At 44.3% G+C, this 26,399-nt stretch overlaps 1 protein-coding gene across 2 annotated transcripts in view; it reads left to right on the top strand.

Moving 5' to 3' along the window:
* Positions 1 to 26,399, top strand: part of ARHGEF28 (Rho guanine nucleotide exchange factor 28) — a 305,207-nt gene that overhangs the window by 85,395 nt on the left and 193,413 nt on the right. For both annotated transcript variants that reach the window (XM_089686171.1, XM_089686174.1), the window contains exons 3-4: positions 9,083 to 9,230; positions 11,228 to 11,518. In XM_089686171.1, the coding sequence (XP_089542297.1) occupies positions 9,083 to 9,230; positions 11,228 to 11,518 (439 nt within the window). The remainder of the gene's footprint in view (positions 1 to 9,082; positions 9,231 to 11,227; positions 11,519 to 26,399) is intronic.

Raw genomic sequence — 26,399 nt, 5'->3', positions numbered from 1 at the left:
CTATGCTGGAATCACCATTAAGACATTTGTATAGTGCTATCATATCTCATTTTACGTGTCTCTTCTCCAAGGAGGATAAGTTTAATGTTTGTAGTTTTTCCTCGTAACTGAGGTCCTCCAGTCCCCTTATCAAAGTGATACTAAAGCTTCAATTTTTTTCTTTTATAAAATAACAAACATGTTATACTTACCTGCTCTGTGCAGTAGTTTTGCACACAGCTGCCCCGATCCTCTTCTTTTAAGGTCTCCCGAGCCGCTGCTAGCTCCTCCTCCTCGAGCAATGCCCCAAGAAAAGGCCACTTTCCCTGGGGCACCCTGCATTTTTGCTGCTGAGCCACAGCTCTATGTGTCCATAAGACACCCCTGCTGTCTCCTCATTGGCTCACTGACTGTGCTTGACAAGAGCGGGAGCCAATAGGCTCCCGCTTCTGTCTCAGCCAATGAGGAGGGAGAGTCCCCATACAGCTGAGACTATCATGAACATCGCTGGATCTAAGGGGGTTCAGGTAAGGATTGGGAGGTAAAAAAACTTTGAGTCTTTAGAACCACTTTAACTTTGTTGGCCCTCACTGGACTCTCTCCAGCACTTCCTCCCTGTGGAATGGTGACCAGAACTGGACGGCATACTCCAGATGCGGCCGAACCAGAGTTTTATAAAGTGGCAGGATTATAGTTTTATCGCTTAACTACCCTTTTTTATGCATGTTTATATTCTGCTAGCTTTGCTTGCAGCAGCTTGGCATTGGATGCCTTTTGCTGAGCCTGTAATCCACTAGGACCCCAAGATCTTTTTTTGTCCTGGATTCCCCCAGAGGTTCTCCTCCCAGTGAGTAACTTGAGTTCATACTTTTAGCCCCCAAATGCATTACTTTATATTTTTCAACATTAAACCTCATTTGCCATTTAGTTGCCCACCCCCCTTTTTTATTGAGGTCTTCTTCTATAGTTTTTATAGCCTCCTGTGAAATTATTTTCCTACTTTGTATCATCAACAAACACTAAGATTGAGCTATTTTTGCCAGGCTCTATATCATTTAGATGCACACAGTTTTAACAAGGGTATCTAAACACAACACTATAATAATCAATGATGCCATACTGTACACACAGCTGCACCTACATATAAAAATGTGCGCTAGGTTTAGCTGGATACAGAAAAGTAGGACACCTGGGCCACGCAGATCTGCATTGGCCTACCTCCTCATTGACCCACCTCATCGCAGGCTATCCCCTCTTCAGTCTATCATGAATGCTGCTGACAGACTCATCCACCTTTCTAACTGTTCCATATCTGCCACCCCTCTCTGCCAATCCCTCCACTGGCTTCCCATTGCCCAACGGATAAAATTCAAAACATTAACAATAACATATAAAGCCATTTATAACTCTGCCCCAAATTACATCACCAATCTTATCTCCAAATATCACCCAAACTGTACTCTCCACTCCTCGCACGACCTCCTGCTCTCTAGCTCCCTTGTCTCCTCCTCCCATGCTTGTCTACAGGACTTCTCCAGAGCTTCCCCATCCTCTGGAACTCTCTACCCCAATTTATCAGACTGTCGCCTACTCTGCTCACTTTTAGGCGATCTCTAAAAACCTTTCTCTTCAGGGAAGGCTATCCTGCCCTCAGCTAATACTGGAATCTTCTACTTTTCCAACCAGTCCATCACCACAGTTACTACCTTTTTGTACCACTAGCCCCTCCCTCCTAGATTGTAAGCTCCAAGGAGCAGGGCCCTCCTAACCCTCCTGTATTGAACTGTATTGTTGCTGTATTGTCTCCCGTTATATTGTAAAGTGCTGAGCAAACTGTTGGTGCTATATAAATCCTGTATAATAATAATAATCTGCAGACTTCATGCTAGTGCATACATGCATAATCCATTAGAAGAAATAATTTGTCTAAAAGTAAAAGCTTTACACGTCCAAATGCATCAAAACACTAGTACTTTAGGCACATTTTTTCTGCAGGATCTTCTGCTAGCTCAGCCAGCAAGAGCCTGCAATCCTTGCAGAAAAATACTCATACACATGTGTGAAAGAAGCCTTCGGCATGAATATAAGCACTTGCATTAAACAATAATACCCTACATGTCTCTATTGGGGAAAGTACTATGCTGCTATTTATGTTGGCCTGCCCCAAGAATAAGGCGGTGTGAGAATTTCAGTAATACAACAAATAGAACAGGGACGGTACTTCATAGAAGAAATACAGTAGCTGGACAAAAAAATGGAACCACTACATGATTTGCAGGTCTGAAAGTGATTGCATGTTTCACATTGAAATCGGGAGTGTTGTAACATTCTTTTGCTACCGCTGTGTGATGAGACTTCAAAGAGGGCAAATTGTTGGTGCCCACTTAGCTGATGCCTCTGTGGCTGCAGATTTATTTTCCGTGTCGTGAGGTACAGTATCAAATGGTTATGGTGCCATATGTGGTTTCCAAGAAAATGTAGTCTAATAAGCATAAGCGTGGTCAACATGGTCAACTGACCGAAAGAGACAAAAAGGACATTGCACAGGATTGTGACCCAGATGAAGAAAACAACTGCATCAAGCGACTGCAGAGCTCAATGTCAGTCTTCTAATTTGTCCCCTTTTGTAGCTCAGTAAGCTCTGATATGACTCTATATTACTAGCAGTGCATAAAGTGAATGACGAAGTGAGGCTTCCCACCTGTTAGCTAGGTGTCTTATCACACAGTGGAAGCAAACAAATTTAGCATCACTTCCACTTTCAATGGGAAACATGTTGTCACTTTCACACCTGCAATTTACGCAGCGCTTTACATATATATTGTACATTCACATCAGTCCCTAACCCTCAAGAGGTGTACAATCTAAGGTCCCTCACTCACATTCATACATACGCATACTAGGGCCAATTTAGACAGGATTCAGTTAACCTACCAGCATATCTTTGGAGTGTGGGAGGAAACAAGAGTACCCGGAGGAAACCCGCACAGGGAGAACATGCAAACTCCAGGCAGGTGGTGCCGTGGTTGGGATTCGAACCAACGACCCTAGTACTGCCAGGTGGAAGTGCTACCCATTTAGCCACTGTGCTGCCCAATCATGTAGTGTTTCCATTTTTTTTTTTGTCTAACCCCTGTACATGTTACTATATTTACACAAAACAAAACTATGGAAAGCATAATACTATCTCGGGTCCTGTGACTGGCTTTTGTTAATGCCAAGCAGGTTTTGCACTTCCACGCAAACTCTGGGAATGCAATACGTGCTTAAAGAAGGTCAAATTTACTTGTCAATAAACTCTGATTTCAGTTTCTCCAACTGATATCATCAACACAAGCCCAAAGCCTGTCAACACTGGCCCATAATGTATTTTAAAGTTCAAAATAATCCTTCACAAAATGAATAAAAAATGCATATTTGAAAAAGTTTTCTTCATCGTACATCACAAGACACAGGATGAGTTTTCAGATACATAGAGGTTTGTATCTACACAGGGTTACCATGCAGAAGAATGGACTTCTTTTCTAAGCTCTCTTATGTTTTCTCAAGATCATTTTTTATTTGGGAAAGTTTTATAGTTTGCTGTGGAGCTGCTGGGGTTTATTGTTGCATTTTGTGGATCAGCTAACCCTTGGCTTTGTCCTGGAAGCCATACCTGGACCCTTCTGGAGGAGCAGGCCAGCCTGTAATGCCTTTTCTGAGAACACAACTCTGCAACTCGCTCATCTAGGCAATGCAATGTGCTGACTTAGAGGCAGAGGTTTTTCTAATATCTGGTTTCTGTATCCAGACAATAAAAACACATTAACATGCAAAGAGGATTGTGTTGACAGGGTCCTGTAACAGGCCACTAAGGCTCCATTCACACCTGAGAGTAGAGTTTTTCAGCGTTTTGTTACCGTGCATGTTTTACTATAATTCTTCTCATACAGCGTTTTTAGTCTTATGTTCAGGTGTGTCTTATGGAGGGAAAAATATGGTACCTTTTGAGCTCACTTAAGTTTTCACAACTGTAGGGCTAAGGGCTCATTCACACCTCTTGGTTGCAGTGCATTGTGCTAATGTGCATTTTACTGCTGTGCACAACAACGCACCCTATGAACATCGGCATTGTTCTTCAATGGCACCTCCAATGCACATACATTTCAGCGCACAACACTAACGCAATACTGTGTGTTGTGTTGCCCTGTTGGGACAAAAGGTCCTTTTTTTGGTGTTGGCAGCTTACCAATTTGAATGGGCTGTTTTAATTCTAAGCACATTAACACCGTACTCAAGAGGGAACAAGTCTGAATGGGTCCTAACAGTATCTGAGCCTAGTGGAAGGGAATCCCATGTCAGGATATTTTGTTGGAAAGTGCAATAAATATGCTCATATGTTGTTACAATGTCCGCACAGTCTAGCAGCAGCTATTTACTAAATATTTCAAATGGTTGAAACTCCTTTTTTTTGTTTATTTGTACATGCCAGTGACGTCCTCAGTCTCATTAGACATGCCAGTGTCTAGGAGATATTATGGGCTTGAATTCTTGGGATGCTGACTTATGTACAGTCCTGTGAATGATATCGCTTGTTGCAATGTTCCACTGACAACCAGCGTTTGTTGGGGATTTCTGCTGCTGTACGTGAACTCAGCCCTGCTGACTACCCAGGCTAATGTACAGTGCACCCAGAAAATATTCACAGCGCTTAACTTTTGCCACATTTTGTTATGTAACGGCCTTATTCCAAAATGGATTAAATTAATTTTTTTCCTCTATTCTACAAACAACATTCTAAAAACAATGACATTGTGAAATATGTTTGTTTTGAAATCTTTGCAATTTATTAAAAAGAAACCATTTTAAAAAACAACATGTACATAAGTATTCACAGACTGTGCCATGACACTCAAAAGTAAGCTCTGGTGCATCCTGTTCCCACTGATCATCCTTGAGATGTTTCCACTACTTGCTTGGAGTCCACCTGTGGGAAATTCAGTTGATTGGACATGATTAGGAAAGGCATAAACCTGTCTATATAAGGTCCCACAGATAACAGTGCATGTCAGAGCACAAACCAAGCCATGAAGTCCAAGGAAAATTGTCCGTAGACTTCCGAGACAGGATTGTATCAAGGCACAGATCTGGGGAAGGGTACAGAAAAATTTCTGCAGCATTGAAGGTCCCAATGAGCACGGTGGCCGCCATCATTTGTAAATAGAAGAAGTTTGGAACCACCGGGAATCTTCCTAGAGCGGGCCGCCCAGCCGAAATGAGCAATCGGCCTTAGCCAGGGAGGTAACCAAGCACCCGATGGTCACTCTGAAAGGACTCCAGCATTTCTCTGTGGAGAGAGAACCTTCCAGAATAACAACCATCTCTGCAGCACTCCACCAATCAGGCCTGTATGGTAGAGTGGCTAGACAGAAGCCACTCCGCAGTAAAAGGCAAATGGCAGCCCACCTGGAGTTTGCCAAAAGGCACCTGAGGGACCGTCGGACCATGAGAAACAAATCTCTCTGGTCTGATGAAACCAAGATTGAACTCTTTGGTCTGAATGCCAAGTGTCATGTCTGGAGCAAACCAGGCACTGCTCACCACCTGGCCAATAACATCCCTACAGTTAAGCATGGTGGTAGCAGCATCATGATGTGGGGATGTTTTTCAGCGGCAGGAATTGGAGGACTAGTCAGGATCGAAGGAAAGATGAATGCAGCAATGTACAGAGACATCCTTGATGAAAACCTGTTCAAGAGTGCTTGGGACCTTAGACTGGGGCGACAGTTCATCTTTCAACAGGACAAGGACCCTAAGCACACAGCCCACATAACAAAGGAGTGGCTATGGGCCAACTCTTTGAATGTCCTGGTGCGGCCCCGCCAGAGCCCAGACTTGAACCCAATTGAACAGATCTGAAAATGGCTTTGCACTGATGCTCCTCATCCAACCTGATGGAGCTTGAGAGGTACTGCAACGAAAAATGGGATAAATTGCCCAAAAATAGGTATCCCAATCTTGTAGCATCATACTCAAAATGACTTGAGGCTGTAATTGGTGATAAAAGTGCTTCAACAAAGTATTGAGCAAAGGCTGTGAATACTTATGTACATGGGGTTTTTATCTTTTTTTATTTTTAATAAATTGCAAAGATTTCAAAACAAACTTCTTTCACGTTGTCATTATGGGGTATTGTTTGTAGAATGTTGAGGAGAAATATGAATTTAATCCATTTTGGAATAAGGCTGTAACAACAAAATGCAGCAAAAGTTAAGTGCTGGGAATACTTTCTAGATGCACTGTATATGTGATGAGTGCTCCTGTTTACTGACAAAAAATTATTTTATAACAGGTCTTTTTTTTTAAATATATAGAGTTTGATTTGTCATGAACTTTTGTTTCAATTGTAAACTACATGTTTAATGAATGAAAGTTGTTTATTTCAAGGGACATGCTTATAAAGCAATAAGTCTGCACATTCTGATGTTCACCAGATAATCGCTGCCAGTGAATCTTCCTGGCACATACATTTTAAAGCAGAGTTCAGCCCCCCCCCCCCCAAAAAAAAATTAAAAGTACTGTAGCTGCTGACTTTTAACATTAGGGCACTTACATGTCCTGGGATCCAGCGTTGTGCTTACCTCAAGCCGATTCTTCAATCGGCTGTCGGGTGCTGGTGCCTCAATCTTGACTAAGCTGAGCTTTGTGAATAGGCCACAGTCCTCTGGGACCTGTTCAGTTTCCCAGAGGGCAGCGCGGGAACCAAACCTCTGGCTCAGTTTTCCGTGGCGAACTGGGCCCGAAGTGGGACTGGGTAGCTGTCAAAACCTGTTCTCCCCAAAAGGTGGCAAATGTAGCAGCGGGGGGGGGAGGCAGATACTCAGAGCTTTCACTTTTGGGTGGAACTCCGCTTTAAGTGACTGTGGCTAATTCCCATCAGTGACTGGAGAAATATGCCCTTTGGTGCCAGTTCAGAGATCACATGACTTATTGCAAAGGGTGGCTAAGCTGGCTTAATACTAGTAGATTTCAGTACTTTTAATGACTTGATGAGTGTTGCTTGAGAATACTTCAAAAAAATTTTGCTTTTAACAATTGATTTTGGAAAGAAGACTTTCCAGAATAAAAAGCATATTCACATATTCCAGGGAAAATCTGATTGTCTCTCGGGGGATCAGGCAGGAGTTTTTTTTTCTCCTGCAGGAGCAAATTGGATCATGCTTTGCTGGGTTTTTACCTTCCTCTGGATCAACTGTGGGTGTAGGATTATAACGTTTTTTTTTTTATGTTTGAACTGGATAGACTTTTGTCTTTTTTTTTTAGCCAGACTAACTATGTAACTCTTAGAAATTCATTAGTTTGAGAAGATTTTTCCATATTGCACGTCTGAATTTTCTCGTTACTGTGGTCAATTAGAAAATTGATCAAGTGTTATTAAAATGAAAATGTTCCAATGACATTCTACAATTGTATGGCCAATTTAATTAGACATTACAATACATGATCCTGGGCTGTTTTTGTTTGCAGCCACAATAAAAGTTATAACTGTCCTGGAAAACATCTGGAGAGCGAATCTAATTGGTGGCTTTGTTGCATCTTCGATAAGTACTTATTTAAATGGAAAATTAGTTGCAGGTGCAGGCTGTTAGTAATATATTTTTAATGGATGGTCAGAGCAGTTTGATCCCTGCCCTCAGTATTATTATGTAGCAGGGGCGGACTGACAACTCATGCGGCCCCTGGGTAATAGGGGATCATGGGGCCCCTGTGTCCTCGCCCACACCTGAAAAAGCCAATGAAAGATACCAGGGGCATCTCATGGGGCCCCCTACTGACCCCAGGCCCTCTGGCAGTGCCCGAGTGCTCGAATGGTCAGTCCGCCCCTGTTATGTAGAACCCTCTAGGTAAATAGGATCTGTTAGTTATAGGCTTGTTAGAAGCCGCGGATGAGTCAGTATGGAGAGTAAGGTAGTGCATTCACCTCAGGACAGGCTGGGAGGCTGTACAGGTCAGGGCTTCAGGAGCCCTTCCACCCTTCCAGAAACTTCTGGCACTTTCTGGAAAAGGGGCAGAGGAGGGGAGGAGGCCCAGATTTGTATATTTAGGGGAACTTGGCCAATCCCCAGGGAGGAGGCCAGGCATGGTGGTCAAGGGCAACCCTTAAATATGACAGAACCTGTGTAGCAGGGGAGTCGTGAGGAATATGGACTGATGGAAGGTGCTGGTGTGTGGCGCCTGGGAGGGGGCCCCAGGTAGGGGGGCCTACCTACAGGCTTGTTGCTGGACAGAAGCAGCTCCACTGTGCCAGGTCTCCGAGGGAGGACAATCCTGTCAGCAGGGAAGGAGCCAGCCCAGCGTAAAGCCTGAAAGCAGCTGCAACCCACCAAGCTAACAGGACAGTGTGAGTACTTCTACACCCTCTGGGTCAGATATAGGGAGAGGGTAGTCAGGTGCAAGACCCAACTAGTTCTCATCCGGGACTACTTAATTGGCAGATCTTTGAATCCTTTGCCCAGGCATATCCTCAGTGCAGCCTGGTGAAGGAGAAAGGCTTCATCTGGGGTCTGAGGAGGTACATCAAGGGGACTTCAGTGCTCATGAAAGAGATGGTGCTGTTTTTGCTGATCCACATTTTTGTTCAGTTTGCTAAGAAGTTTGTCCTCAAGTTTGTAGTTCCTTGGGCATCCCATATACTGCTAGACCCCATCCAAGTTGTTAAGCCCTCAATAAAAAAAAAACAACAACAAAACAGCTCAAAGACTTTTCTATTGACCCTGTGTGTGAAGATGTGGGAAATGTGTGTTGCCTGGCCATACAGAGCTTAGGGGGGATTGAATCAGCGGCTCCTGCGGGAGTAGCGTTACATTTTGTTTTGTTTTTTTTTTTCAATTGCATTAAGACAAATAATATAATTAAAAAATGTACATATGATTAATCACTCTAATTGCTCTTACCTGCCATTCAGTTTCTATATTATGTTTCCCAGCATCTTTTTATAAAATGAAATCCTGATTGATTGCTATGAACACAGCTTAGTCATTAAGATCCTCATTAGTACGTTCTGGTGCATATAGACCAAGTTAAAACTGACTTATCCTCTCTTTTCACCAACTGTATTTTCCAGGGTCAAATAACTGTGTATGCAAAATTTGCTGAAGACCTCCACCTTCCAGAAGACGCAGAATTTTATTTTGTTTACAATGGATCCAGTCACCGACATGTCATGTTCGCCGAACGTGTTAATGCAAATTCTTTGTGCTCCATCCTACCAGGTCAGGAAATTTCTTTCTTAGCTTTGATTTTGACAACTACATTGTTACAAAATAAAAAGACAAACTATTCACTTAAAGTAGATGTAGACCTTTATGTGTACCCAGTGAAGTGACTGGCCTCAGGCGATACACAGAGATGAAACAAATCCTCCTACATAAGTTGCACTTGTTTATCTGCTGGAGCTATTCTTTACAGCCTCCTAAAGCACACATTTTACACACTGTTATCCAGCTCTAGCAGGCAGGGTGTGTGGATCTGATATCACACACTGCACAGCATAGAGAGGGAGCTGAGTGTAATCTAAGACCTGAGTGGAGGGAAGGGACACACCCCCTCCGCACAGTTTAATGGGGAAACCTGCACAGCTGAGGCTGTCAATTATCTTCTGTGTGCAGGTTGTTCAGAACTGAATGAGTCAGAAGTGACTGATTCAGATAGCAGAGGAATGAGAGAGGAGACAGAAATCACAATAGGGCTTTGCATAGAAGCAAGGACACACTATAGAAGGATATTAATTATTTTTTCATTTCAGAGGTTTACAGCCACTTTAGTAGTTTTTGCTGAATGAAAATTGATGTCATTGGGTCCCATTGCTGGTGTCACTGGAAGAAATTGTGCCCCATTGTTGGTGTCACTAGAAGAAATAATGCCCCATCATTTGTGTCATTGGGTCCCATTGTTGATGACACTGGGAGATATTGTGACCCACCGTCTGAATCATTGGGAGAAATATTGCCTCATCATTGGTGTTGTTGAGTCTCATTGTTTGTGTCAGTGGGGGAAAATGATGCTCCATTGATGAAACAATGCCCCAAAGGCCAGATAAAAGTAAGCAAAGGGCCACAGTTTGGAGACCACTGATTTATACTATTAAAATGTTGGCATGAATAGGTTTAGCTACAGTAGAAACTCACTCCTGTAGCTTATAGCAAGTAATCTGAGAGCCTCACAAAATGAATCATGGTTATTGTGAATTATTTAAAGGATCATTTCACCTAAAAGTGATATTACAGTTATGAGTAGTTGCAGGTGAGGTCCCACAGTATGCTCCAGGTGCCCGAGGCATTAAAGTAGAACTATAGGCAAAACCTTTCTTTCCCTACTTTGGATAGCGCAAGTAGGAGTTATAACCTCTGTAAGTGTTTTTTTGCCATCTGTGTCCCATTGCAGAGATTTCCCTTCACTTTTTGTCATAACCAAACAGGAGGTGAGAGGAAATCCTTGCAAATTAAAGGAATTCCTTGGGGACCCCCAGGTCACCAGAACTAGTGTCCTCATTGGAAGATTTCCCCTCTATTACTTTTCTGGGGACAACTCAAACTTTGGGATTTTTTTTTACTTTCACTTTTAATGATAATGGTCAACTAGACAAGTAGGGAGGCTGAATCTCCGTAATGGTGGCACAGACTACAATTAAAACTGACAGGTGTTCTAATCCCTCTTCACTTTATACAAAACTAAAAAAAAGTGTTGCCTTTAGTTATACTTTAAGTGGGCTTTTGTATTCTTTACATACTTTTCCTTATAGACAGCGTGACTCCCATTGCTGCCGGAGGAAAAATTGCAGGGGTAGCAGCAGAGCACTCCAGTGAGGATAGTTCGTTATCTGCCAGTGATTGCAGTCACCATGCAATATCAAAAACTGAAATACCAGTCTTGTTTGAACCTGTATTGCAAATTGGTTTCTAACCGTTATTGTGATAGGGTTTCAATAAAGCTGGCTGTACACTATGCAATCTGATTGTACAATCTCTCTCTACAATTTCTCTCTACACACCTAAACAATCCATTCAGTTAATATCAAATCAGGAAGGCCCTTGTACTACAAAGTTGATCGTAGATCTAAAGGAGATTGTACAATCAGATTGTACAGTGTATGACCACCTTTTATTGTTATGGATTTCCAACTTTTTATTGTATTAGCATACATAAGTAAAAGCTACTTTTTAGATAAGAATGATGAAAGTAAATGTCTTTTGTATCTCTCTTTTCGCAGGACATAATTGCTCAGAAACCTTAACCGTGGCTGTATGTATGCACAGTGATGGCTATTCTCCTGTTATTGTGGCGTGCACGACTATAGACTATGTTATAGATAAAGCATGCAGTATTTCCCACTTTCTGAAAAGCAACAGCGACAGCCTAACTCCATGCAGTCACAAGGCAATTCTTGATCAGTTTGATGTGACTCTCAAGGACTTACAATCACTGGATCGTAACATGATGCTATGCTTAGTACACGAGGATGTGACACCTTGGGACCTTCTTGGATCCTTTTCTGAAAAGAGTAAGATGTATAATAAGATATTTGTGAGAATTGTATCCAATGGTCATTTAAAGTGTAACTACATTTTCACTTAAAGCTGAACTCCAGGCAAAACAAATATTGTCTAAATACAAGAGGCATGTGTATCTTTTTAGATATTGGTGTGATTTGTGTATTTATTTTAGATCTGTGCAGTGATCCAGTGTGAAACTTTGCCTCTGTACAGGAGCTTCCTGTAATAAAGACCAGTCAGTACTGCCCTCTCCTTGTGCAGGGTGACTGGTCTTATCTCCGCCCCCTTCTGTAGTTTTCTACAGGCAGCCTGTAGTGGGTGGAGCCTGCTGGGTCTCTCTCACAGCTCTGCTGTCTACACAGGCTATGTACAGCTCAGGGATGATGTCATTGCTACTTTTACAAGGTTGTATCTGGAATTGTAAACTAATTAGGTGCACACAAAGTTGATTTATACCCTTCGTGTCTATTAAAGTGTGTATTTAAATTAAAATGTTTGGGCCTGGAGTTCAGCTTTAACATGCTTATCTGTATTACCTGTAATGCAGACAAATATCTATTTTACCAGTCTGCATCTTTCTGGAAACTATTTTTTCCCACCGCTAGGCGGCTCTGTTTGGAAATGGCAGGACTATCTTGCATTGAGCTAAACTAGAGTACTCCCAGCTGGGAGGATGCAGGCAGTAGTGCTGGAAACAGAGCTTCTCCTAAGTGAAGGAGGCCCATCATACTGGCATTCATTACAGGGTGCTGTGACAAGTATAATGAATGTGTTTTGGTGAAAATGCAGTTATACTTTGATGTTGAGGTCCCCAGCCTGTTTTCAACTTGTGAATGACACTCAACTAGAGAGACACCGAACAAGGGTTAAAATAACCCCTGGATTTTTTTTTATAGGATTTGCCTAAAAAGGGCATCTTCATTGCAGTAACACTCAGCCTCTGACATGTTCTAACAGCCTATACATGCTATGGTACGTTTTAGCTTGAGCAGCACGTAAAGTGTATCTGTTGGCAAATATATTAGTCAGAGCATGTACAGTTAGGTCCATATATATTTGGACATAGGCACAATTTTAGTTTTTTTCAGGTATTTACCAAAAAATATTCAAGCTATAGTTATATAATGGATATGGGCTGAAAGTGCACACTCTCAGGTTTAATTGAGGGTATGTACATTCAAATTGGAGGAAGGGTTTAGGAATTACAGCTCTTAAGAGTAGCCATCCCCCCTTTTTCAAGGGCCCAAAAGTAATTGGACAGTTGAATCAAAAGCTGTTTCATAGCCAGGTGTGGGCTACGTTAAGCAGGTAAAAGGTCTGAAGTTGATTCTAAGGGTGATATTTGCATTTGGAATCTATTGCTGTGAACCTACATCGTGCGTTCAAAGGAGCTGTCCATGCAAGTGAAACAGGCCATTGTAAGGCTTCAAAAATTAAACAAATTCATAAGAGAGATAGCAACAACATTGGGAGTAGTCATATCAACAGTTTGGTTCATTCTAAGGAAAGAGGAATGCACTGGTGAGCTCAGCAACATAAAAAGGCATGGACTTCCATGGAAGACAACAGTGGTGGAGGATTGCTGGTTCCTCTCTATGGTCAAGAAAAACCCATTCACAACATCCAGACAAGTGAAGGACACTCTCCAGGAGGTGGGCATAATGTCAAAGTCTAGAATTAAAGGAAGATTTCACAAGTGCAAATACAGAGAGTTCACCACAAGGTGCAAACCATTCATAAGCCTGAAGAATAGAAAACAAGGTGGAGGCAGTGTGATGGCATGGGCATGCACGGCTTCCAGTGGCACTGGGTCATTGGTGTTTATAGATGATGAGACAGAAGCAGCCAAATGAATTCTGCAGTGTTTAGAGATATACTGTCAGCCCAGATTCAGCCAAATGCAGCAAAGTTGATTGGTCAGTACAGATGGACAATGATCCAAAACACAATTCAAAAGCAACTCATGACCTTTTGAAGGAAAAGAAGTGGAATATTCTGCAATGGCCATGTCAGTAACCTGATCGTAACCCAATTGTGCATGCATTTCACTTGCTGAAGGCAAAACTAAAGGCAGAAAGACCCACAAACAAAGAACAGCTGCTGCAAAGCATCAGAAAGGAGGAAACCCAGTCTTTTGTAATGTTCCTGGGTTCCAGACTTCAGGCAGCAGTACTACAAGATTACATTGTGGTGTAGTCTACATTAGCATGGCCCTGCTCCAATTTGCATAACCAGAACTCTCTGACTCCCCTTAGGGATCAGATCTCTTCATGCCTTCCCTCAGGGATCAGATCTTTCCATGACTCCCCTCAGGGATCAGATCTCTCCATGACTCCCCTCAGGGATCAGATCTCTCCATGACTCCCCTCAGGGATCAGATCTCTCCATGACTCCCCTCAAGGATCAGATCTCTCCATGACTCCCCTCAGGGATCAGATCTCTCAGGGACTCCCCTCAGGGATCAGATCTCTCAGGGACTCCCCTCAGGGATCAGATCTTTCCATGATTCCCCTCAGGGATCAGATCTCTCCATGACTCCCCTCAGGGATCAGATCTCTCCATGACTCCCCTCAGGGATCAGATCTCTCAGTGACTCCCCTCAGGGATCAGATCTTTCCATGATTCCCCTCAGGGATCAGATCTCTCCATGACTCCCCTCAGGGATCAGATCTCTCCATGACTCCCCTCAGGGATCAGATCTCTCCATGACTCCCCTCAGGGATCAGATCTCTCAGTGACTCCCCTCAGGGATCAGATCTCTCCGTGACTCCCCTCAGGGATCAGATCTCTCCGTGACTCCCCTCAGGGATCAGATCTCTCCGTGACTCCCCTCAGGGATCAGATCTCTCCGTGACTCCCCTCAGGGATCAGATCTCTCCGTGACTTCCCTCAGGGATCAGATCTCTCCGTGACTTCCCTCAGGGATCAGATCTCTCCGTGACTTCCCTCAGGGATCAGTTCTCTCCGTGACTCCCCTCAGGGATCAGATCTCTCCGTGACTCCCCTCAGGGATCAGATCTCTCCGTGACTCCCCTCAGGGATCAGATCTCTCAGGGACTCCCCTCAGGGATCAGATTTCTCTATGACTCCCCTCAAGGATCAGATCTCTCTATGACTCCCCTCAGGGATCAGATCTCTCAGGGACTCCCCTCAGGGATCAGATCTTTCCATGATTCCCCTCAGGGATCAGATCTCTCCATGACTCCCCTCAGGGATCAGATCTCTCCATGACTCCCCTCAGGGATCAGATCTCTCAGTGACTCCCCTCAGGGATCAGATCTTTCCATGATTCCCCTCAGGGATCAGATCTCTCCATGACTCCCCTCAGGGATCAGATCTCTCCATGACTCCCCTCAGGGATCAGATCTCTCAGTGACTCCCCTCAGGGATCAGATCTTTCCGTGATTCCCCTCAGGGATCAGATCTCTCCGTGACTCCCCTCAGGGATCAGATCTCTCCGTGACTCCCCTCAGGGATCAGATCTCTCCGTGACTCCCCTCAGGGATCAGATCTCTCCGTGACTCCCTTCAGGGATCAGATCTCTCCGTGACTCCCCTCAGGGATCAGATCTCTCCGTGACTTCCCTCAGGGATCAGATCTCTCCGTGACTCCCCTCAGGGATCAGATCTCTCCGTGACTCCCCTCAGGGATCAGTTCTCTCCGTGACTCCCCTCAGGGATCAGATCTCTCCGTGACTCCCCTCAGGGATCAGATCTCTCCGTGACTCCCCTCAGGGATCAGATCTCTCCGTGACTCCCCTCAGGGATCAGATCTCTCCGTGACTCCCCTCAGGGATCAGATCTCTCAAATGACTCCCCTCAGGGATCAGATCTCTCCATGACTCCCCTCAGGGATCAGATCTCTCAGGGACTCCCCTCAGGGATCAGATCTTTCCATGATTCCCCTCAGGGATCAGATCTCTCCATGACTCCCCTCAGGGATCAGATCTCTCCATGACTCCCCTCAGGGATCAGATCTCTCAGTGACTCCCCTCAGGGATCAGATCTTTCCGTGATTCCCCTCAGGGATCAGATCTCTCCGTGACTCCCCTCAGGGATCAGATCTCTCCGTGACTCCCCTCAGGGATCAGATCTCTCCGTGACTCCCCTCAGGGATCAGATCTCTCCGTGACTTCCCTCAGGGATCAGATCTCTCCGTGACTTCCCTCAGGGATCAGATCTCTCCGTGACTCCCCTCAGGGATCAGTTCTCTCCGTGACTCCCCTCAGGGATCAGTTCTCTCCGTGACTCCCCTCAGGGATCAGTTCTCTCCGTGACTCCCCTCAGGGATCAGATCTCTCCGTGACTCCCCTCAGGGATCAGATCTCTCAGGGACTCCCCTCAGGGATCAGATCTCTCAAATGACTCCCCTCATGGATCAGATTTCTCAATGACTCTCCTCATGAATAAGATCTCTTGATGACTTCCTTCAGGTATCATATTTTTCATTGATTCCCTTCATGGATCAGATCTCTCGATGACTCCCCTCAGGGATCAGTTCTCTCCGTGACTCCCCTCAGGGATCAGTTCTCTCCGTGACTCCCCTCAGGGATCAGATCTCTCGATGACTCCCCTCAGGGATCAGATCTCTCGATGACTCCCCTCAGGGATCAGATCTCTCGATGACTCCCCTCAGGGATCAGATCTCTCGATGACTCCCCTCAGGGATCAGATCTCTCGATGAATCCCCTCAGGGATCAGATCTCTCGATGAATCCCCTCAGGGATCAGATCTCTCGATGAATCCCCTCAGGGAGCAGATCTCTCGGTGACTCCCCTCATGGGACTCTTCGATCACTCCCCCTAATGGATTAGATTTCTCGATTACTCCCCTCATGGATCAGATTTCTCGATTACTCTCTTCATGGATCAGATTTTTCAATGACTCCTCTCATGAATCAGATCTCTTAGGGATCAGATCTCTCGATGACTCCCTTAATGGATCGGATCTCTCGATGACTCCCCTCAGGGATCAGATCTCTTACTCCCTTCAAGGAAAAGATTTCTCAGTGACCCCCATAAAGGTTTCAGATTTCTCCATGACCCCCTTTATTGATCAGATCCCTCAATAACTTCCCAGCAGACTGGAACAATTCGGAGCTTGCAGCTGATGACCACTAAAAAGTTTGGGCAATCTGGGCTAGCTGGAACAGTCACACATCCACAGCTGGAGACCATGGATAACTGCAGCACCCAAGCTTATTACCAGTGTTGGATGCCACTGCACTAGTATCTGATTAGCCAACAGTTTTGACTGTTCTTTTTGTCTGTGCACTCTGAATAAAGTGCTGTGAATGGAGATCAGGGCACAGAGAAGATCATCTCATCAATAAGCTTCTTTTGGTTTCCAATCCAATCACAGCTTTTGCCATTTTGTATTACTGCAGTGCAGTTCTTCAATCTTCAGCAGTGCAGAACTAAAGGAAGAATATAGAAAACCCCTGTGGCCCTCCACCAGGTGCAGTAACAGGAAGGGCACTGTGTGCTGTACCATCTTCCACAAGGGATCTCCTGCTTCCCTCCACACACGTCAGGACGGATGGATGCTGTGTGTTCCATTCACATGTTGTCAGGATAAAACCTGTATTGCTCAGTGGCTTTTGTCACTTTCCCATGACCAGATGGGTAGATCACAGGGAGAGTCTGTTTGGTCGCAATGAATTTGGGGGGGCGCGCCTCTTCAAACAGGTCAGATTTCCACATGTCCCCTGTGTGTCGATTTCCGGTTATTTCCTTTTTCTTAGTAGATTTTGGTTTATAGTTGAGCAGACCTTTGTCCCCAGCACTGCTGGATGCATATAAATCCTGTTATACATAGTATACTTAATATGAACTTTCCGCTAAATGTGTTTTCACTCTTATATTGAGCCTCCAAGTTAAACAGCTGTACCACTACAGGGTAGACACATACAGGAAAGGTAGGTTGTTTGAGGCCATGAGAACAAAGAAATTATGATTTACATCTGCTGAAAAGGAATTTTTCTCCCAGAAACACTGTCTTACAAGTCTCTAGTCATTTTATTACAGTGATGGAAGACCCATGAAGCAGAGATGTGCGATGATCTGGTGCAGCTCTGCATAGAAACCAATCAGCTTCCAGATTTCATTGTAAAAGCTTAATTAAATAACTGAAGTTAGAAGCTGGTTGGCTACCATGCACAAGTGCACCAAATTCTGAGTGTACCAGTTTTAGTAAATCTACCTCTAGGGTTTACATTCACTCTTGGGCTCGTTTCACACTGCCGCAACTTGGGATCTGACTTGTGAGACTCCACAAGTCGCATGACATGAAATCCCATGTTAGTCAATGAGAGCTGTCTTAATTAGCACTACTGAAGTCTCTCCGACTTTAGAAAAGGTTCCTGCACTACTTCAAGGGGACCTCTATCCGAATTGTGCCCATTGACTTTAATAAAAGTCACCTCCAAGTCGAATCCTCATCTATACTGATGTGATTTGGATCCAACATTACAGGAAGATTTCCTGGGCATTCCCTGAAAGTTGCTTCAGAGTTGCTTCAATGTAGTTTTCAAGTTGCCTGGCAAAGTCACGCAACTTTCAGGTTGCAGTAGTGTGAACCAAGACTTATCTGAGCATTTTCAGGCATTTGTTTCAGCATTTTATGCAGGGGGTTTTGAGTGTTTTTTTTTCAAGCAGATTTGCAAATATTATAGGCTTTATTTCAACTGAAAGGTGTGGAGTACTGCTGAAAGAAAGGCGGAGAGCTCTGTATGAGCAGAATATCGTTCGACAAAACGCTTGAAACAAAATGCTCATGTTGCATTTTTTAACGTGTGTCAATTCAAGTCTATGGGAACAAAAACGTTTAAATCTGCCTGAGAAGTAGCTCATGTACTTTTATGGTGTTTTGCTACAGGCAACAAAATGCTCAAATGTGAACAGGGGCCATTGAAATGAATTGGATTTTAATTGTTGAGTGTTTCTGAGTTTCCAGCTAAAAACCGTTCAAGTGTGAACAGGGGTCTAAGGGTCTATTTACACAAGCATTCAGTCTGAAGGTTTTTTCAGACCGATTCAGACTGAGCCACAATGTATGTCTATGGGCAGGCGGCTGTAGACGAATGTACATCTGTTTACCACGGCTTACATTTGAGTCTATGTTGGCAGAAAAAAACAGAATAGATCTGCGTCCTTTTTCATTTTTAGATTTAAACAGATCATGTGCGTTTACGTCTGCTCTATTTTTAGAAACATATATTTTTTGTTTATATTTTTGTCATCTATGACTATTTTTCAACAACAAAAGAAAAACCGGATATGTAAAAATGGATGCAAAACCGCATATGGCCACTTGCCCCCTGGGCCATTGAGCTGCAGTGCGTCCCCTGCATTCTGGAACCTTGTCCCTGGATGGACAAGCCCCTAAACATTTGTATCATTGTATAGTGCTCACCGTGTCTAACCGCAGCCTGCTGTAGACTTTGACAGGCTGCCTGCAATGGGATAGAAGCTGCACCTGGCTCTCCTGGGCACACTGCTGAGTATGCAAGTGCCCCAAACCTTAAAGCAGTATTAAACCCAAAATAAAAAAATGTAATATATAATAGATATGTTGGCTGTATTCATTTTCTTTTATCTTAAGCTTTTTTCCCTTTGTTTTCATCTGGTGATCTGGCCAATAATACCACCTATATTAGAGTGCCCCCACTCTGGATGAATGAGCACAGGGGGCACCTTTGGACAGCAGCATTTTCACTCTGGGGGGAGGGGAGTGTTAAATGTACTAGCAGATGTACATAAATTAACACATTTAAGTCAAATTCCAGCTTATACTGTATAACCAGTTACAGCATACTGTTTTTTTTCCTTTTGGGATAAAGTTTTAAATAAATAAAATCTGATCATTATAAGCACCCCTGCTAGTGTAAAATGGTTTGTATCATCTCTCTAACTGATGCATTCTGCTGGAGAGCTTGTTCTTTTGAAAAACAACAGACTTACTGGCTGGATCACAAGGTGAACATAGGAAAAAGAAGCCTAAAAAGATAATGATTGCAGCCATCACATATACTAGTTGGTAAGCTGCAATAAAATAATTATTTGCTTTTGGATGTAATACCACTTTCAGTTTTTACTGAGTCCTGCATTCTGTTTTTGTACATAGATAAATGTCCTGTTTTCTTTGTATGGTGATTGCTGTTGATGTTGTGTTCTGGACAAAACATGGCTTGCCATAAACTGTATTACTTTTTAACTGTCAAAGAAGGCAAAGAACAACCTACAAGAAATACCCATGAATCCTTTTTTTAAGATGCTTGCTTGTTGGCTGTAAAGCTCATCCTGTGGCTTGACTATTTAATAGGTGACCGACCTTATAGCTATACACCCTAACCTTTGTGTTTATCATATGTTGACAGGCAGGAAATAAAAACCAGCCATGGCAGCCTTAATACAAGTATGGATCTTAATGATGGTCTCCTTTTATTTGACCCTTCAGATATGCACAAAAACATATATCATTAAAAAAGGGTATTTAATATACACTATATTGCCAAAAGTATTGGGGCACCCCTCAAAATCATTGGATTCAGGTGTTCCAATCATCTCCATGGCCACAGATGTATAAAATCAAGCACCTAGGCATGCAGACTGCTTCTACAAACACTTGTGAAAGAATGGGTTGCTCTCAAGAGCTCAGTGAGTGCAAGCGTGGTACCGTAAGTCCATCCTTGAACTTTCCTTTCTACTAAATATTCCACAGTCAACTGTTAGTGGTATAACAAAGTGGAAGCAACTGGGAACAATGGCAACTCAGCCATGAAGTGGTAGGCCATGTAAAATGACAGAACAGGGTCAGTGCATGCTGAAGCGCACAGTGTGTATAAGTTGCCAACTGTCTGCAGAGACAATAGCTGAAGACCTCCAAACGTGTAGCCTTCAGATTAGCATAACAACAGTGCGTAGAGAGCTTCATGGAATGGGTTTCCATGGCCGAGCAGCTGCATCCAAGCCTTATATCCCCAAGTGCAATGCAAAGAGTCGGATGCAGTGGTGTAAAGCATGCCGCCACTGGACTCTAGAGCAGTGGAGAGGTGTTCTCTGGAGTGACGAATCACACTTCTCTGTCTGGCAATCCCATAGAGGTGTCTGGGTTTGGCGGTTGCTGGGAGAACAGTACTTGCTTGAGTGCATTGTGCCAAGTGTAAAGTTTTGTGGAGGAGGGATTATGGTGTGGGGTTGTTTTTCAGGGGTTGGGCTTGGCCCCTTAGTTCCAGTGAAGGGAACTCTTAAGGCGTCGGCATATCAAGATATTTTGGACAACTTCATGCTCCCAATTTTGTGGGATCAGTTTGGGGATGGTCCCTTCCTGTACCAACATGACTGCGCACCAGAGCACAAAGCAAGGTGCATAAAGACATGGATGAGCAAATTTGGGATGGAGAAACTTGACTGGCCTGCAAAGAGTCCTGACCTCAACCCGATAGAACACCTTTAGGATGAATTAAAGTGGAGACTGTAAGCCAGGCCTTCTCGTCCAACATCAGTGCCTGACCTCACAAATGTGCTTCTGGAAGAATGGTCAAGCATTCCCATAGACACACTCCTAAACCTTGTGGACAGCCTTCCCAGAAGAGTTGAAGCTGTTGTAGCTGCAAAGGGTGGGCCAACTCAATATTGAACCCTACGGACTAAGACTGGGAAGCCATTAAAGTTCATGTGCTTAAGGGCAGTTGTCCCAATACGTTTGGCAATATAGTGTATATACCATGCTTTGTTTAGCATTACTGTTTACTACTAAATGACACGGTTTAAAATGTTTGAGAGCTTTATGGCAAAAGGCTTGGTAGTTTATTGGCAGCTTTTGGTCTACTGTTTATTAGAATTCATGATGCAACGTTTACCCACTTGAATTCTGTTTCTGTAGGCAACCCCGTGATAGAGGCAGTGCATTGAAGTGTTGTAAACCTCTTATATGAAATATGAACAAAGCATAGGGATCACTTCGGACAAGTTTTTCTGACACCAAGAGAAAAATGGTGACGGGAGGGACCTCCAGCAGAGTGGCAGCCTAAGCTCTGTTTTTGTGAGCTGTGTGGAGGGGGGTGTGTCCCTTCCCTCCAATAAACTCTCAGAGATTTCACTGAGTGAGATCTGCAGTGTGTAACTTCAGCTCTCCGCCCCCTTTTTCTGAACTCTTAGACAAGCTGTATAAATTCTGCACCTTGAACGGATATAGAGAAGACTGCAGATAAACGGGTACAGTCACTTCAGAGTATATGTGAGGGTTTACAACCACTTTAAAGAGGTGTGTGCTTGGTTAGCTGCATTGTGAGACCTGTAGGCATTTGACACTCCCATTATGTATAGAAGCTGCTGCACACATGCCCACTGCTAAGGCAGCTGTTCTTTCACAGTACTTCATTACATAGTTCACATCAGTGTTTCTCAACTGTAGATCTAAATGACCCCAAACAGATCATACTTTCCAAACTTTAAGATGCATACACAACAGATGTAAAAAGACAATATAATAGTTGGCATCCAGTAAGTCTATATAGTGAATTTTGACTCCCAAGGGCATCTACCCATTTATATCTTACAAAAACAAATAAATATATAAGTGGGACTTTATATATGCCATCAGGAGTCAAAAGACAACATACTATTAAAAGCAGATTTTATTACAAAGAATGTTCACGTATAAAATTGCTCTTAGGCAAAGAACAATTTTATATGTGAACATTATTTGTAATAAAATTCTTTGTTTTTAATGGTATTTTGTCTTTTGCATATATAAAGTCCCACTTATTTATTTATACACAGCAGCTATGTCTCCGCTCCACCCATGATATCCTCCTCTCTAGCTCCCTCATCACCTCCTCCCACGCTCACCTCCAGGACTTCTCCAGGGCCTCTCACATCCTCTGGAACTCCCTACCACAGCATGCCCGGTCAGCCCCTACCCTGTCTGCCTTTAGGCGATCATTGAAAACTCACTGCTTCAGGGAAGCCTACCCCACCTCCACCTAAGAACTGCACTTGAATCACCTTCGCCAGATCATCCCCCGGAGCTATCACCTTTTGTATCACCTCCCCCTTCCTTTAGATTGTAAGCTCCACGAGCAGGGCCCTCCTATTCCTTCTGTACTGAAATGTATTTTAATTGTACTGTCTCCCTTACATTGTAAAGCGCTGCGCAAACTGTTGGCGCTATATAAATCCTGTATAATAATAATAATGTTAATTAGACTGGTCGTACTATAATCTGACTGTACAAAAACAACTTTTAATTCTGTGAAGAGGGTTTTTTTCTCCCTTTTTTTGGTGTGTCTAGTTTTTAGACTGAAAGTCCCAGATTTAATAAATAGAAAAAAGAGGCAATAATTAATAATTTGTGATTTTCAAAAGCTAGCTACTTACAACCCTGAAATGAATAAATGCAGCATATGATGACTCTGCATTGGGAATTGTTTTCCATAGTATAAATTTATATTATGCCAAACAGGTAGCTTGACTATCCTAAAGGGTTTTCTAATTTTCTGATTTTAAATTTTCTTCAGCGTCCATCGTAAATTTCCAAGCGATAATAATGAAGCTCACCAATAGAGGGAGCTCTGTTTACTCATATCCTTACAATTTGTGTGTTTCCTGAACAGAAAAGACAGTTTTATACACATCTTGTTTATTGGTTTTTAAATAGCACTTTTGTGTGCATCCATGCTTGCAATACCTGAAATGCTTTCAACACCTGGAGTTTTGACCTTTTTATTATATATGAGGAAGAGATATAACTCAAAGGACAATGTAGTGCAATCTTACCAGTCTATGTGAAATAACAACTGTGTTATTTCTTTCCATTATGACTTGTAAAATATCCCCTACTAATTATAATTAGTAGGGGATATTTGTGACGGGAGTGACTTTTGGGGGTGGGGGGGACCTCTGTATCATCTTCCCAAATTCCCATTATGTTTAAGGCACCCTGTGCCTGTTCAGGGTTACAGGGTGTGTATGTGAATGTCTGAGTCCTGTGTATAGTGTGTTGTCCTTTGTCTAGGCCACATGGCTGTCCATTGTCTGTTTACCATGTGCTACCCCCCATTGTGCTGTGTCTTCCTGCCCAGCCAACTATTATGGGATGTACTGTTTGTGTATTGGTGTGGGGGTTGGTCAATGTCCTTTGCCACATGGTTACATCCCATTGTTCTGTGTCTGGTTGGATGGGGAGGGGTGATGAGGTGTTTCCTGCCTATACTGTAGCCCTTCCCACTGAGAGGGTGGGCTGATGATGTATGTCCTGTTCCTGGATGTGTTTTCCCGCCCTCTGTATAAAATATGTTTTTTGTGAAAAATAAAGAGTTGTTGTTGGCTTCCTGTTTTAGTAAGAGCTGGGTGTTGTCTATTTTTCCTGAGGGATTTCGAGGGTGTGGTCCGTGGATGGTGTTCGGACAGGGGAAGTTGTGCTATAACGGAAAAACTCAGTGCGGTCTGGGTTCCGGTTCCGTTACATTGGTGGCAAGCGGTGGGATTGTGCTTCCAGCTGTAAACACATCCAAACCACCACCGGGATTCAAGAGCAGGAAAAGACGTCAGTCACCCCAGTGGAGACATGGACCTGGCATCCGAGTTCCCAGGGCTACTACAGACTGTTCTTGCAACATACCCCAGGACTGTGTCTACGGATCAGTACCTGGAGCTCAGGCAGCGGATTTGGGAGGTGCTTTGGAGAGGAGCGGTCCAGGCTGCTGGTATGGACAAAGGCAAGTGCTACCCAACCCCAGGGGAACGGGCCAGGGACCATCGGAAGTCACGGATGCCATTCCTGGGAGAGCAACCCCAGGAGCAATAGTTGGCTGAGTTGGACAGGCTGGTCCAGCAGGAGATACAACTGGACAATAGATATCAAGCTCTGCAGTGGTACGCAGAGCAGGAATATTTAGGGGTGTCCACAGAGTGCTCTCCTGAGGGACTTGACTTTGGTGGGCCTGGATTGCTGTGGGAGAGCCTTACAGACCTTTTTGTGTTTGGCGATAGAGGAGAACCTACTCTGGAGGAGTTGCGGAAAGGCAGAGAGGCTATGTTCGGTCTCAGAGCTTGAGCCAGATCTGCAATACCTGCTGATGAAAGAACTGCACCTGGAAAGGGCATACAGGCAACTGCTAGGATATGTTCGGCAGCATGCCCAAGAGTCATCAGTGGAAATTCCAGAGACTGGGGATCTGATAGACCTCTCAGCTGAGGAGGAACCAGCAGTAGACCTGGCAACAGGGCCAAACAGTACTGAACTCTGCCCAGCACTGGTAATGTCTCCTGAGTTCCACGGACAGGAGATGGTGAGCCCCGATTCCCAAACCCCAGTTCCAGAGGCTGGGGATTTTATTGACTTTTTTTCTGAGGAGAACCAGCCGGGGAGCCCCCAGCTGAAGTGCTGACAACCGGACAGAGGGTCCAGGACCTCTGCCCCATGCCTGTGGTAGTTTCAGAGGCCCAGGGTGAGAAGGGAGAGGAGGTTGTTGTCCTCTCTCCCCCACAGTCAGCCAGAGTGGAGGAAACTGTTTCCCCTCCCAAGCCAGGATCTGTGCACCAGGGGGACAGTGACAGCGGAATTCCATCCCAGCAGCAGATCCACAGTCTGGGAGGGGAGGAAGCCGGCCTCCCTCCCCTACGGTTAGCCGGAGCAGATGTGGGGTCCCCAGCAGAAGTGCTGGCAACAGGGCAGAGTGCCGCTGGCCTCTGCCTAGCAACTACAGCCACCACCTGGATACCCCAGGGATGCTGGGCAGTCGGCCCAGATCCCCCACAGAAGGATGAAGGAGGCCCAGCCACCCTGTCTTCTCTCCAGCGGCTGAGAGGATTTCCGGGAGAAGGACCAGTCCGTACTTCTCCCCAGTGGCGGGTATGTTCTACGGGAGAGGCAGAGGTTGGCTGGGTGAGTAATGCTTGGTGTGGGACAATTTGCATGGGGTACTGTGTGGGTGCTGGCATTGAGAGACTGGAGGTGCAGAGTAACTTCAGAGTACATCCGTCTGGGATCTACTCCTGCGTTACTCTCCTGCCGAAAGGGGAGATATGTGACGGGAGTGACTTTTGGGGGTGGGGGGACCTCTGTATCATCTTCCCAAATTCCCATTATGTTTAAGGCACCCTGTGCCTGTTAAGGGTTACAGGGTGTGTATGTGAATGTCTGAGTCCTGTGTATAGTGTGTTGTTCTTTGTCTAGGCCACATGGCTGTCCATTGTCTGTTTACCATGTGCTACCCCCCATTGTGCTGTGTCTTCCTGCCCAGCCAACTATTATGGGATGTACTGTTTGTGTATTGGTGTGGGGGTTGGTCAATGTCCTTTGCCACATGGTTACATCCCATTGTTCTGTGTCTGGTTGGATGGGGAGGGGTGATGAGGTGTTTCCTGCCTATACTGTAGCCCTTCCCACTGAGAGGGTGGGCTGATGATGTATGTCCTGTTCCTGGATGTGTTTTCCCGCCCTCTGTATAAAATATGTTTTTTTGTGAAAAATAAAGAGTTGTTGGCTTCCTGTTTTAGTAAGAGCTGGGTGTTGTCTATTTTTCCTGAGGGATTTCGAGGGTGTGGTCCGTGGATGGTGTTCGGACAGGGGAAGTTGTGCTATAACGGAAAAACTCAGTACGGTCTGGGTTCCGGTTCCGTTACAATATTTATTGAATAGGTTGAATTTAGTGTGAAGTAATTAAAGTGAACAGTTTGAATTGAATGCTCATTGTACATCACACTGATGGTGTATGTTCCTTCCAAGGGCTGTACACCTAATTGTGCATTAGGGAAGTTTGTCCAGCCAGAGCCCACTGTGAATGACCACCAGTAACCTTGTTCACTGTGAATGACCACAAGGAACCGTGTTCACTGTGAATGACCACCAGTAACCATGTTCACTGTGAATGACCACAAGGAAC

This window comes from Staurois parvus, unplaced genomic scaffold (assembly GCF_062004578.1).
Source record: "Staurois parvus isolate SC_StPar_1 unplaced genomic scaffold, SC_StPar_1.0 ptg000392l, whole genome shotgun sequence".
In the NCBI taxonomy this organism is placed as follows: domain Eukaryota; kingdom Metazoa; phylum Chordata; class Amphibia; order Anura; family Ranidae; genus Staurois; species Staurois parvus.
This window is presented reverse-complemented; position numbering and strand designations above follow the sequence as displayed.